Raw genomic sequence first — 14414 nt, forward strand, 5'->3', positions numbered from 1 at the left:
GAGAATTCTCAGTTTCTAAAATTTTGCGAGGAGATGGGAATTAAGCATGAGTTCTCTACATCTACTACACCTTAGCAAAATGGTGTTGTGGAGAGAAAAAAAAATAGAGTTCTTGTTGAGATGGCTAGGGTGATGCTCAACAGCAAAAATTTTGCTAAACATTTTTGGGTTGAAGCTGTAAATACAGCTTGTTACATCTCAAACAGGGTGTTTTTGAGGTCTGGTACCAAACAAACTCCCTAAGAGCTTTGGAAAGGTAAGAAACCCAATGTGTCTTATTTTAGAGTCTTTGGTAGCACATGTTATATCTTAAGAGATAGGGAACATCTTGCTAGTTTTGACTCTAAAAGTGACAAAGGAATTTTTTTTGGGCATTCCACTTCAAGCAGAGCCTATAGAGTATACAATTATAGGACCGGAACCATCATGTTAATATTGATGATTTTGTTGCCTCTACTAAGATAACATTAGATGAGGATAGTCTTTTATCTACTATGCTTGAGGGAGAATCTCCATGTCTAGATCTAGTGGTTGACTTGTCAACCTTTAGCAAACCGGTTGACCTATCAACTCCTGACAATTTTGTTCCAATTGACCTGTCAACTTGTCATAATCAACCTCAGAATCCCAACTCATCTGTCCCTGTTGAAAACTCTCTATAAAAGCATGATAGCAAGCCTTCTCTACTTGACTGCAAGTAGACCTGACATTTCTTATAGTGTAGGAGTTTGTGCTAGGTTCCAAAGTGATCCCAAAGAGTCTCATATATTTGTGATCCCAAAGAGTCTCATATATTTGTTGTCAAAAGAATCATAAAATATGTGAGTGGAACCATTGATTTTGGTTTGTGGTATACCTATGACACTAATGTCAATCTTGTTGGGTATAGCGATGCTGATTAGGCTGGGTGTAGTGTTGATAGGAAGAGTACTTATGGAGGAGTCTTTTATGTTGGCAAGAATCTTGTTGCTTAGTAGAGCAAAAAACAAAACTTTGTGTCATTATCAACTACTGAGGCTAAGTTTGTTGCAGCTAGAAGTTGCTGCACACAACTCCTCTGGATGAAGCAGATGTTGGAAGACTATGGTATTTCTCAATCATCCTTCCTTATCTACTGTGATAATATGAGTGTAATCAATATTTCAAAAAATCCAGTTCAACACTTTAGAACAAAGCACATAGACATTAGGCATCATTTTATTAGAGATCTTGTCGAAGATAACATTTTAACATTAGAGTTTGTTCTTTCTGAGAAACAACTTGCAGACATACTCACCATGGCCTTGGACTCTCAGAAACATGTCACCTTTAGACAGTCAATTGGCCTTTGCTCAATTGATTGATTAGCATGTATGTTCCTTGTCTTCAGCACATTTCAAAACAGTTGACTAGTCATCTTGCATGTAGTTGACTAGTCAAGTCCAATTTTAAAAAAAAATCCTTTCAAATTGATATGCTACTGTTTCACATCTCTCATCTCTGATGGTGTGAAGGTTGAATGTTTTTGTGCTTTGCCTGACTTGTGCATAATCCCCTTTCTTGTTTAGAGCTATGAGATGAAACTTAATTCGTGTTATCTTATCCTCTTGGTGAGCCAAGTGTCTATGCTTCATTTTGGACTGTCATTGTTATAATCTCTTAGCTTATCTCACTCTCTTAGCCAATCTATTCAATAATTAAAATAAAATAAAAGGAAGTGTGACCAATGTAGTCACAGCTCTAGGAAGGTATAAGGTGATATGATTGAAGCATCTAGAGCAAAGAGCCGTAAAATTGGGTCATTCAAGCACTTATGTCTGGGATGTGCAAGTGAAACAATATAAATCATCAAATATTTTGTCAATAGAGAGTGATGATACTTGAACTTTGAGCTTATATTCTGATCATGTCATAAATTTTCATTGCAAACATGTCTCCCCAAGAGAGATAAGATATCATTCCTTATGTCCCTTAGCTCTGAGCCTCCCTATTCTAAAATATGCCTTGTCTCTGAGCATGAAATGCAATTCATATTCTATCTCTCGGAGTTGGTTGTCAATGTTACTTGCATAGGCTTTTAATTCTTTCCTTTTTAATTCAAGTGATTGAAGACTTGGCCTAGACAATGAATGTTGAACATCCTTGATCACTTGATATGTTTGCTAGTTCTTATCTATGTATTAGCAAATTCCTTCATCTTCTATAAGGTCGATACTAAACATGTTGCTTATTGTGATCACTGCTCTGGTTGACTAGTCACTATTTGCATACGATGATTGTGGTTGACTAGTCATCATGTTCTATTTTCGTTTCTGACCGTGTCTCTTCTCTCTTATTCCTTAGCTATGTCTCTAGCCGTCAAGACATGTTGTATATGCTTAATAGGGATCTTGTGCCTTTTTGGTAAAATTAATTTTCACTCTCTAAGAAAGACCATTGGTTATGAAACAAAGCACAAAGGCTCACTTGTCTTCTTCTTGTCTCATTTACACCTTCTGTTTCAACACTGGTATTGTGTTTATATGTGGTCGTGCTTGGATGACGCTACTTTGGTCTATGACCAGTCATCTTAATAAGTTGTGTTCCCACATTCAATGATTTAGCCTAAAATAATTCTTGAAATCCTTACGAGTCTACTGTGCTATATGAGTTTTGGATTGTTGGCTAATTTATTTTGTTGAGGGAGTTTCTTTGAGATGCATGTGTTTTGGCAACATTCTTGCTACTTGTTTTTATCATTTTCATACATCAATGTTGCCTTCCTAAGCCTTCTCTCGGTTGATTTTCTCTCTTTTGTTCTTGGTAGTGTTTATGAGGTTGTTGGTCTTTTAATGCCATCTCAAATTTAGACTTGCGTGACTAGTCCATTTCACTAGTCCACTCTCTTCTTCTTGTGCTTTTTGGAAAAGCTATGTTGTGTTTTTTGGACAACCTAGATACTTATTTCTTGTGTTCTTTCTAACATGTCCTCAATTTTGAGAAAAAATTTAGGGTTCATCTTGCTTGGTGCCTTCTTCAAATTTGACAATGATTGATGCCTTAAATTTTGAAATCTTGGTTCTCTGCCTTGATTTTTCACTATGGTGTGTAAAGAAAAATTCATTGGTTGTCCTTTGTTTTGATAAATATGTTGCTTAAACTCTATCTTTTTAAGGGAGTTTCTTTATGTGTAATGTGTACACATTGAAATTAAATTCAGCCACTTGATTTTAATTGCTTTAGGTATGATTCCTTGCAACTTTTGCTACATTTCTTATTCTCTTTAGCCTGATGCACTTTTGTGTTTGTTGGCTATTTATGGAAAGTTTGCTGGATTAGTACATCAAATGTTAATTCCTTTATGTTATATGATACTCAGGGGAAGTATTTTTGGACAGGTTGGGTGGTATATTTTTGTAATCACATTGTGGGGATCTTTTTGCTTGGGTAGTCTGTGCAACTTGATAGGGGGAGTTGTCTTGTATTGTTTTGAACAAACGCTGTTTTGCTTTGTAATCAAACTGTGTCATGTGCATATTGTTCAAATTTGATTATGTGACTTGTGTTTAATTCACTTGATTACTGTTTCTCTATATTTTCCTTTTTGCTCTTTCCTTATCAACAAGGGGGAGAACACTCTCAACCCCATATTGCATATATTGTATATTGCTTCAAATTTCTGTGATATAATACGCTTGTCTTGTGCCTGGGAGTTTGGTTGTCATTTTGCAGGTACTTCATTTCATCATCTCCTTAGGTTTGGTTTGGGGTTGAGTGTATTTAGAGAGTGTGTTATCAAGGAAAGCCAAAAAGGGGCAAATTGTTAATGTATGCATTTTCAGTTTTTCTTTTGGCTTCACTTGACACTTTTGTAATAGGATTTGTATTGTTTTATCAAGCTCAAGTTTATATTAAGAATAGATTCTCTACGTGTTCTTAACTAACAACTATCCAATGGAGATTCAAGCAAATTGACAAACGTAAATTGTGCATTGCATCACATTGCATTAAATTGATTTCATAAAATGATGACTAGTCATCTATTTCTCGTATGACTACTCATCCTTGCTCTGTAGGATTTCCAGTTCGATAACCAACTATTTTGTCTTATTCTCCTTTCTCTCTCTGCTGCCATGTGTTGATTCAGACCTAGAGAATTTTTGGGTGTAAAGGCCAAAGGATTCCTGATTTGGCAGCCATCACTTTTGTAGGCAAGTTTGGAAAGTTTCTCTGTAAACTTTCTCTTCTTCCTCAAGTGTAACCTTCATATTTTTCATCTTTGCGTTTTCCAAAATGTTCTTTTTGAAAACTGCATTTGAAATATGAAAACCTCATCTTGCTAGATCAAACACTCTCTCATATATGTCTAGGTCAGATTCAAGATTGATTTCTTCAAGAGTATGGTTTCTTGAAGAAATTGGTCATTCTCCTTTCAATCCAAATTTTGGTTTCTGTGAGTTAGAGCTTGCAAGCTGGTGCCATGGGATGACTGAGCTGGAGAAGAAGCTGCCATTGGCATGAAAAACTGAGCTTCAAGCTTTGCTAAGTTGGAGAAGAAGATTGCACAAAGGAGGTATAGCTCATCTTCCTAAATAGATCTATCTTTTTCTTGAGCTTGCTTGTGTTCCTTTGTAAAAATCTTTTTCTACTTAGTGGATTGCCTGGTCGGTTGATGACCCCCAGTTTTTCCCAATGGTGGGTTTCTGGGTGAACAATTTCTGATTGCATCTCTGTAATTTTTCTGGGTTTGTGTTCTTGGTGGTTGACTAGTCATCGTATGAATTCTGGGTTTGTGTCCTTGTAGTTGACTAGTCATCATTATCTGCTTTTGGTGTTTACTTGATTATGATGATTTCACACAGTTTCACCGTAGTTGTTGCTAGCACAGGGAATGCCTAGATTGATGGATCCTTCTGAGTGCCTAGATTGTCACTAGTAATCTTCTAGGGTTGCAGGTACATTGTGGCATGCTCTGTGTGTATTCTTGATTGTGGCCGTTCATGAATAGCAGTTGACTAGTCATAAGTGTTTTTGGTCAAGGTCTAAAGTGTGTAAAGATTGTTACGTTTTGTCTAAGTGTCGTAAAATTTACCCATCGTCACCTAAGTACCCATTTCAGTAGTATCTTGATTCACCAAAGCTAACTCTCATGCCAAGCCTATGCAACATTATTGCACCATCTACAACTCTTCGTCAAGTTGCCAGAAACATCAGCACAAAACACACAGCCGCTGGAAGAAGAACAAAGTACTCCCCTGGGACGTGCTTCTCTCTTGAGATACTTTGGGCCCAGTTCTCACTAACTCAGAAAAAGGGGCAACGAAGGCTTGATTCATCACTTTATGGTGGTCCAAGAATCAATAAGCCCAGATGAGCCTTTCGACGGAAAAATACCCCAATAGATGTTAACAACTTTTACCTCTCTGTAATCATGTTGAATTCGTATTAAAGCACGGGACATAAAGCCAATGGCTAATTAATTTAGAAAAGTGGAAAGTTTGCTAGGTTAGAATAAGGGTAAATTATGAAAAATCTTATTAAAGTATTGTTTCTCTCTCATAATAATGTCATCAAATAAATAAAAACCCATAGAAATGTGTCAACTTTTGAGAGAGGTGGTGAGGGTACACTTAGGGTGGTGAGCAAAAATGCACCCAACTTTTTTAGACCGCAAATAATAATTTCCTAAAATTAGTATAATATTTTTATTTCAAGATTTTCTCTACCGCCTACCCTTGTCTTGCTCTTATTCCTCTACGAATATCTTCATTGTCCAAGCCCAAGCCCAAGCCCAAACCAACAAGAAGTTATGACAATTTTCATTTTCAAGTCCAGTCTCTACTTTCCTACCTAAATATCCTTATGGATTTTCTTTTTTGGTCGAAAATATCCATGGATTGAGAATGAAACCAGCAAGATCTTCACATGCCACGTCCCAACAGTACAAAGTTGTTTCCTTGAAGTTTAGTTCACTATATCAATAACCTAACCCAAAGATTTGATATGGGGTTAATGGGATCCATCTTACCAATTTAATAAATAAATAAATAATAGAGTTAGCGTTCATAAGTGCTATTTGATTTAGCTTCGATTGCGTATCGATTCATTGTAGCTACATTTTTCAAACTTCAGATTGCATACAAACCATAGTATGAAATATCGAGGATTTGAACCGCTCCCATTTTACTCCTCCAACACCTTAACCACTATATCACTTATGTTTTTGTGATAATATGCTAAAATATTTATATTCATATTGTTTTGTTTTGAATTCTTTTTGCAAGAATCAAATTTTTCACATGAGAATGAATCTTTGACATTTCCTTTGGGTGGCATGTTAATAATTACATGCAAAACAATTTTGGAGATTCATCATTTGATGACCACTCTTCACAATACACTTACTCTACACAGAGATGATGAAGATAGTGAAAAATCTGAACCTCATAGGAACTCTATGTGGTACTAAGTCACTCATATATCTTATTATGCAATGTATACAGTGTAAAATATTGTAGTAAATCTTATTTATAAATTATTATGGTGTGTTTAATCTTTTTTCATTAATTACTACACATTTTCTACACTCATAGTGTTTGCCAACGCACTATATAATCAACTTAAATAAGTTAAATCCATCATGCAATGCATTTCCTTCTAATTTTTTGTGATAAACTAATAAATAATTAACTAAATAAACATCCTCCAAAGTTTCAATAAAAATTTCCAAGTTTTTCTTACAGCTTCCATGGTTTTTATTCAATTTTTATCGATATCAATAATATCCCGATATTTCCGTCGAAATTTCTGTGTTTTTGGACTACCGATATTGCCAATATCATCGATATTTTAGACCTTGATACAAACACAAGAATGGACACAAATATGAACCATCCAAACCAAATTTGGATACTTTGATAACTCTTATCAAATATGAACCAAGTTTTCTCAATACAACAGAAATAAAATTGAGATCACTGATACAGGTGAGTCAATATGATACAAGGGGACCGCACATATACAAGTCTATCGATCGAAACGTTAAAGAAACAAAAGTTAAAATTAAAGAGGGTCTTCATGGAAAAGTAAGATGTTTTATGAAAGCGGATTAGCTTCTGGGACATCATCAAGGATGAAAGGGCCTAACTTACCCGTCCTAAATAAGGTAAGGAATTTCTTTGATACCATCAAGCGAGCTTCAGACCCCTTATTGGGTATCTTTAGTGCCTTCTGCAGTGCTTCAAACTGCTGTTCTATAAGTACCTCCAAGTCACTCTCGTCTTCCATGTTGCCATTGAATTCTGACAGAGTCGAATACAGAGCACGCTGCACTTCAGTTACAAGATCCTGAAAAGCAACGTGAACAATACTAGTATTTTAAAAAGCATACAAACATAACAAATAATGGCCAAGTCACCAAGGATACTTATCTAAGCTGCACTTAAAAGTATCAAAGAACTAAAAGTTAATTGCAAAGTCACAGATTACACGTGTGGACGGAAAATTAAAATGGCTAGTGTGAGAGTAGTAGTGGTTAGTGAACAAATAAATTAAAACATATTCTCAAGACTTAAATACATGCTCCAGATACAGAACCTAAAATTACAAATTTAAAAGAAATCTCTTTGCTAATTATCACAAAGATAAGTAGTGAAATTGGATCTTATCATATCATTGTTAGCAAACCGTTTACTTCAACCAACAATTTATTTCTCAATGACTGTCAAATATCTTTAGTACATAAAATCTACTCTTCACTTTCCCTTTGGAAGATCAATGATGGGTTACTCATTATTTGCTGTAATCTAAAATACGCTTTCTCCAAGTCAAAGCATAGTCTTAGTGAAATTGTTAAAAGGAAAAAGAAAAAAAGAAAAACTCATTATTCTTTTCAGAAATCATACTAACTTCTCCTGTTACCGTTGAAAGTGAGTAAGCATCAGAGGTTTGAAATAATCAGCAGTAAAAGTTGGAGTATAATCAAGCATTGTGGTGCATAAAGAAAAATACAAACACGCATATGGTAATTTCCATTACCTCAACGTACAGCACATGAGACTTAGTTGGCAGCTTCCTCCTACTAGGTCGAAGATTTTTAAGACTGTAGTCAACTTTTTCCTCTGCTTCATATTGAATCCCTTCCATTCTCCTATTATTTGAGTTCTTCCAGTGAAAAGGTGTCCCTCGTGTATTTAAAACTGCAAGCAAGTATTGAGCAATTCGATCCTCCCCTACAACCGAATCCTTAATAGATCCTGCACGATGAGGTTCAGTGAGATGCAGTACACTGACAAAAGTAACAAACATTTCCCCCTAAGTTTAATGATTCATCCCTATTTAAGATGTACGTGACAAATTTTCTTTTTTCAAATGGAAGTTGGAATGCCAAAATTTGATAGTAAGCTAATCAGAATTCATTAAACATGGATCTTAAACTACACAGAGAGGCGGTCTGACCCTATCCTTAAATTTCCTAAATACTGGACCGTTCTCCATTGAAGCCAACAGCTAAAAGCCATTAAGCTATTAAAGTACGAATTCGATTAATACAATGACAAGTGTACAACCAAGCCTATAAGGAATCTGAACAGAGAATAAAGGAAATTGCCAACAAAGTTGAAACAGACAATTTTCAAAAGAGAGATATTAAGGTGATTACCAAGCCAACAAAGTTGAAACAGCATGTATTAAAGTTGCATACATATAAAGGACTACAATTCCTAGAGAAACTTTCTAAGTCATGCCATTCCAACAAATGTAAGCCTAAAAAATTCAAAACACCTTTCAAATGCCACAGTAATAAGAAATTCCAGAGAATTTATCTGAGAAACGACAAACCTGCAAGAGCTAGCTTTAATCCTGTCTCTATGTCCGGGATACTTGGAACCAACACACCTGGAGTGTCAAGAACATATATGCTAGGCTGATGAGCAATCTGCACATAAACAATTCAAAAAAGTTAGGGAAAAAGGAAGACGATTTTCCATCATCAAATCGGCGAGATGAAGGAAACAGAGGAATAGAGAACTATAAAAGAAGTATTAGAAGACAAAAGAAACAAACACTAAGAACTAGATAGATTAATTTTTCGTTTTCAAGATGAGAAGGGTCAAAAAGCCTTTTTTTTTTTAAGTATCTTATTCACCCGCTAGTCTGTATTTTCAGTTCAGCATATAATGAATAGGAAAAAAAAAATCAATAAGAAAAATGACTTAACCTTGAATCCAGCAATGTCTTGAGTAACACCAGGTAATGGGCCCACTGTAGCTCGCTTCATCTTACCCTGCACTATGAAAGAAACTCAAACACTGTCATTCCTCAATGTGTATTGCCTGAACTCCATGGATATTAATAATTGAAACACATTTCCACCAATATAGGATTCACAACAACATCCTCCAACATGAAGAACTAACCGGGAAAGCGAGAAGATGCAATCCGATGAATATTATTGATTAGAGCTGATTTCCCAACATTAGGAACGCCAACCACCATAACAAGCAGAGTAGGTTCCCTCGAAATGGCTTCCTTCAGTTTATACTCCACAAGCTCAAGAAGCTTTGATAAACCAGTGCACATTTCAGGGTTTTGAACCCAAAATAAGAAATATCAAATTGGAAGGCAAAAACAAATACCTTTGAAACAGAGCTCTTGCTGTGTGCATTCATGGGAAGGCAATCTTGATTGGACGATTCGAAGTACCGGGTCCATTTCTACAACAATTCAACCAATAAAAACTTCATCTTCAACAAAGAAAATGATAAATACAACTACAAAAAACAATTAATTATCTCAACATTACTTGCATGATATTGGGGTTGGCGAGGTCCTTCTTGTTGAGGGCAATTAGGGAACGTTTGGAGCGGAGCTGGGGCTGAAGGTCTTGGTTGGCGGAGGACAATGGAATGCGAGCGTCACGGACCTCAATGACGAAGTCGGCGAGCTTGAGCCGGTCGCGGATTGCGCGCGTGGCTGCAGCCATGTGGCCAGGGAACCAATTTATGGCTCCACCTCCGGCGTTGAACCCCATTTCTCCCAACCCCATCATCCCCTTCTTCACCAATTTCTTTAACCCTAACCCCATTTCTCACTCTGCTGCAACAAGCCCTGAACTCAGGGAGGCTTAGGGTTTAAGCCTGGTTTCCAAAAGGTTTCCTCTCCCGAATTGAGTTTTCATAAAAATAGCCAAAATTTACCCCACCATCATAAATGTCAATTTTTATAAAAACGTTTAAAAATGGTCAAAAACTCACCTAAACAGACTTAAATATCCTCAGAAATAAGTGTTTCCTCTTTGTATGGTAAATTAAGGCCTAGTTTGGGATTGCTGTCACTTTTAAAAAGTTGTTTAAGTGTCTTTAAAATAATTAGCTGTAAAGTAAAAATTTCAATGTTTGTAAACACTATTTTTAAAGTCTTTGTTAGTACAAGCATGTTAAAAGTTTGGTAAATTTTAATATAAAATCGTTATGCTGTGAATAATGACTAAAATAGACATGATGTTAAAAGTGTTATGCACTAATTATGTGGTGGTATTGGTAGTGATAGTGATGGAGTGGAGTTGGTGGTGGAGATGAAGGCGAAGTTGATGGTTGTGGTGGTGGGGATGGCAGTTGTGGAGGTAGTGGTGGTGGTGGTGGTGGTAGTGGCAACATGGTGGTGGTGGTGGATGTGGAGGTTTTGGAGGAGGTGGTGATGGTAGTGGTGGTGGTGGAGGTGGAGGTGGTGGTGGTGGCGTGGTGGTGGTGAATGAGAGGAGGTGATGTTGGAGGTGGTGGTGGCGGAGGATGTGGTGGTTGTGGTGGTGGTGGTGGTGGTGGCGGTGGTTGTGAAGGTAGTAAATGTGCAAGTGGTGAAGTTGGATGTAAAAGTGGAGGTGGTGTCATTTTTTAAAATGAATGATGATATTTTGAGGATTAAAAATTCATTAAATGTTCATCTTTTGAAAGCGAACAGTCAATTTTAAAGTGTCAAAACTTTTAAAATAATCGGGATATTTTAATTTTGCCAAACACTTAAAAGCTTAACTTTAAAGTTAAGCGGGTTTTAATAAAAAGCAATCCCAATCAGGGCCTAACTGCAATGGCAATATTTATAATTTATTTATTTGAGCAATTATTTTCTTGTAGAAATTGGAGCAAATAAGCTATGTTAATTCGTACTCTTTTTTTTTTTTTTTTTGGACATGAAATAAAAATTATACATCCAGTAATTCAAGAAAATTTGATTTCATTTCTAAGCATATGATTCGATGATGCCAAAGAGCCATGTTCTCCACATGCGCTTTCAAGTGTCAACTTTTGTTTTTTCTTTAGGGTAAACTACAGTAAATCCCCCAACTTATAGGGCATTTGAGTCTATTTAAGTGAATTTTTGGCTATTTTTAAAAGTTTAAAAAAAAAAATGACATTTATGAAAGTGATGGGTTAGTTTTTGCTATTTTTGATAAAAACTCTCCCGAGTTTGGGTGTCATTTTAAATTTCTCTTATTATTATTATTTTAGGCTAAAAGTCATTTTTTGTCCATATAGTTTATCTCTTTTACCATTAAACTCCTAGAGTCTAAATTTCAAGCAATTCAAGGACAGTTCTCAATTTATGCCAAATTAAGAGAGGCATTTCGGGCCAACCTTGCAGCCCTCCCCGACCATCACAGCCACCCTATCAGCCCCTATGTTGCTTTTCTTATGCTTTCAAGTCTCAAAGTCCATTACCTCCAATCTTGAATAAACAATTGTGTGACTTTTAGTCTTAAACTCTTGCTTTTGTTTTCGGAAATTTGGGTTCATGAGGAGAGGTTTTGGGCAATGCATGGGATTAGGTTTGGAGTTTGATAAAAGTGAGTGAAAAGGTGGATGTGGAGGGAAGGGAGCATAATGTTGGGTCGAGAGGGGAGGAGGGATGAGATCAGGTGGTTGGGGAGAGGTTGCAAGATTGGACCAAAATACCCCTCTCAATTTCACAGAAATTGAGGATTATCCTTGAATGGCTTGGAATTCAAACTACAGAGACAAAATTGATCAAATTGAAACTACAGGGACTTTAGCGGTAAAAGTGATAAACTGCAGGGACCAAAAGTGACTCTTTGCCTTTTTAAAAAAAAAAAAATACTGGTGAATTTCTTACACACACTATCAAAGTCATTTTATACTCAGTTAGTCAAGGTACTTCAATTATGTTTAATTATTTTTTTAGCTTATTGTATGTGATAAGTTGTTCATTTGTGACTTTTTTTTTTAATGTCAAGTACTAATATTTTCTTATTAAAAGAAGTATTAATATTTTGTATGTTGAAATAATAAAGAGTTTTTATTGAATATCACTGTTTGATTTTTTTAAAAAAAAAAGATAATAAAGATTTCTTTTAACACATTAAGGGCTCGTTTGGGAGTGATAGGCCAGAATCACTTTTGAGAAGAAGCACATCCTATGTACTTCTCCAAAAAGTTCACAAAGTGATTTTGGGGAGAAACACATTTCATGTGCTTCTTCATAAAATCACTTAAAACCATTTAAAGTAATTATTTTAATAAGTGATTCTCCATAAAAGTGATTATTGATCTCTCTATAATCACTCCCAAACTAGCACTAAATATATAAATTTATGTGTAGGTGGAGTACATGTGACACAAACTAAATAGACAAGGTCAGATAGGGAAGACAAGAAGAGAAAGTAGGCATTCCTTGAATTTGAAAGCTATAGCAAAAACTTTGAGCTTTTCTTGAAATGTTGAACCCTGTGTGTTAATTGACTTTGTTGATATAGTCACTTGTGGGGAATCAATTCATGCGTCTTTTGAAAAGATCTTTGGTCCCTAAAACTAAGAACGAAGATAACTGTTAGGTTTTAGGATACCGGTGTGGTGGGAGCCAAAGAGCATAGGCCTAAGCGAGTTTGACTTTATAAGGAGAAAAGTAGAGTTTCTTAGCTCAAGGAACAATTATCTTCTCCAAGAAGAGGGGCAGGTTTATATTCAGCTTTTTGAAGGCTGGTTTATCGTTGTGCGGAGTTACGAATTAAAAGATGATTGTGGATGTGATGATCCGTTAATGTGCACATCAAGTCAATTAGTCGTTTGACTAGGGATGTGTGAGATACATACCCAAAGTAAGTGAGTGCGATCTCCTTAATTATTGTTGTTGTAGTTATTAAGGAAATCCCAAAAATTTGGGCTAATCTTTTAGAGGCATGTAGCCTAAGGAAAGTCATGCTGGGCTTAGAGCTTCACGCCTTCGCTAGCCTAACCTAAGGTCATATAGGCATTTTCGGCTCATGGTGGATTGGCTTCCTCATGAGTGTTGTTTGACAAGAGACCTTCGCCTCAAGTGAAGCCCACGCTTTTCTTGTTTTTGTTTTTTTGTAGTACAAGCGATAGTCTAAACTACAATGGGATGTAGGGTTTCTCTCTCTCTCTCTCTCTCTCTCTCTCTCTCTCTCTCTCTCTCACTCACTATTAAGGTGCCATGGGGATTCGAACTTGAGACCGTTAGTCTACAAGTCAAGGCCTTTTTTCACTGGGGTAAACCCTGTTGACCACACTTCTTAATACCCTAGTAGAGGAAGCAACCAATACTAGTCATGTAGTGTTCACAATCAATGCGCGATAAGATGTATCACATCTTCTCCCATCTTTAACCAAGGGCAGTTTGGTTCATGTAGTCGCCTTTTGGTCCGCATAGTATTTTACTACTGGCTTATGATTGTTTGCTCCCGTATTACACTTTGAGTGATTGTGAATAGCAATTCTCTTACAATCCTCACCCTATTCGATAAACGAGGACCCTATCTAGAATTCAAGGACTAATAACTTTTTATAAAGTTATTTCTTCAATAAATTAATAAAAATCTTAATGTATAGTGCATGTGTTGAGGCCCAAAAAATTCACGGTTCAGCCCAAATAAATTATCGGCCCAATGCGATACCTTATCAAGAAGAAACTCGATTTGGGCACACGAAAGTTCGTCATATCGCTTTGCACACATGCCCAAGCAAATAAGCAACTGTCACGCTGGCTTAAGTGGGCCCAAGCAACGCATAAGATGCCCGGGGCTTGCTTGAGTAGGTTGTGTTATGGATGGTAATAAGTTGTCATGAGGCCCATTGATAGGTCGAGAAATGGAGGTTCCGAGTTGCTTAGGAGCCTCAAACCCAAGCCCATTTCTTAGGCCCAAATATATGGGTGAGCACAAAAAGGAAAATAACCAAACCAAAAAAAACCAATCAAAATGGTCCACTAAAATGAACCACTATAGCCCAATATTTGATGAAGGTGGCCCATTTGTTTGGTAGGTTGACTTCCTATCCTAGAAGACCCATACAATTAGAAGTAGCAAGCAGCAAAGACTCCATCTTTTGGCTGAAAGATAAAGCCACAAAGGAGTTTGGAAGACCACGTGGGTTGCTGGGAAGAAAGGAACAAGTTTTCAAGCAAAACATCCAAGAGACTAAGAGAAA

The 14414-nt window shown here is 36.5% G+C and overlaps 1 protein-coding gene across 1 annotated transcript; it reads right to left on the minus strand.

Annotated features, from left to right (window-relative positions):
* Positions 1-6844: 6844 nt before the first annotated feature.
* LOC103342405 (short integuments 2, mitochondrial) lies at positions 6845-10136 on the minus strand. The gene is made up of 7 exons (XM_008246027.3): positions 9761-10136; positions 9594-9671; positions 9375-9516; positions 9176-9246; positions 8797-8893; positions 7996-8213; positions 6845-7305 (listed from the first exon to the last, which is right to left on the minus strand). The coding sequence occupies exons 1-7, from the start codon at positions 10040-10042 to the stop codon at positions 7054-7056; spliced, it is 1140 nt and encodes a 379-aa protein (XP_008244249.1). The 5' UTR covers positions 10043-10136; the 3' UTR covers positions 6845-7053.
* Positions 10137-14414: the final 4278 nt, after the last annotated feature.

Source organism: Prunus mume, linkage group LG8 (assembly GCF_029339155.1).
Source record: "Prunus mume cultivar Tortuosa linkage group LG8, ASM2933915v1, whole genome shotgun sequence".
Classification (NCBI taxonomy): Eukaryota; Viridiplantae; Streptophyta; class Magnoliopsida; order Rosales; family Rosaceae; genus Prunus; species Prunus mume.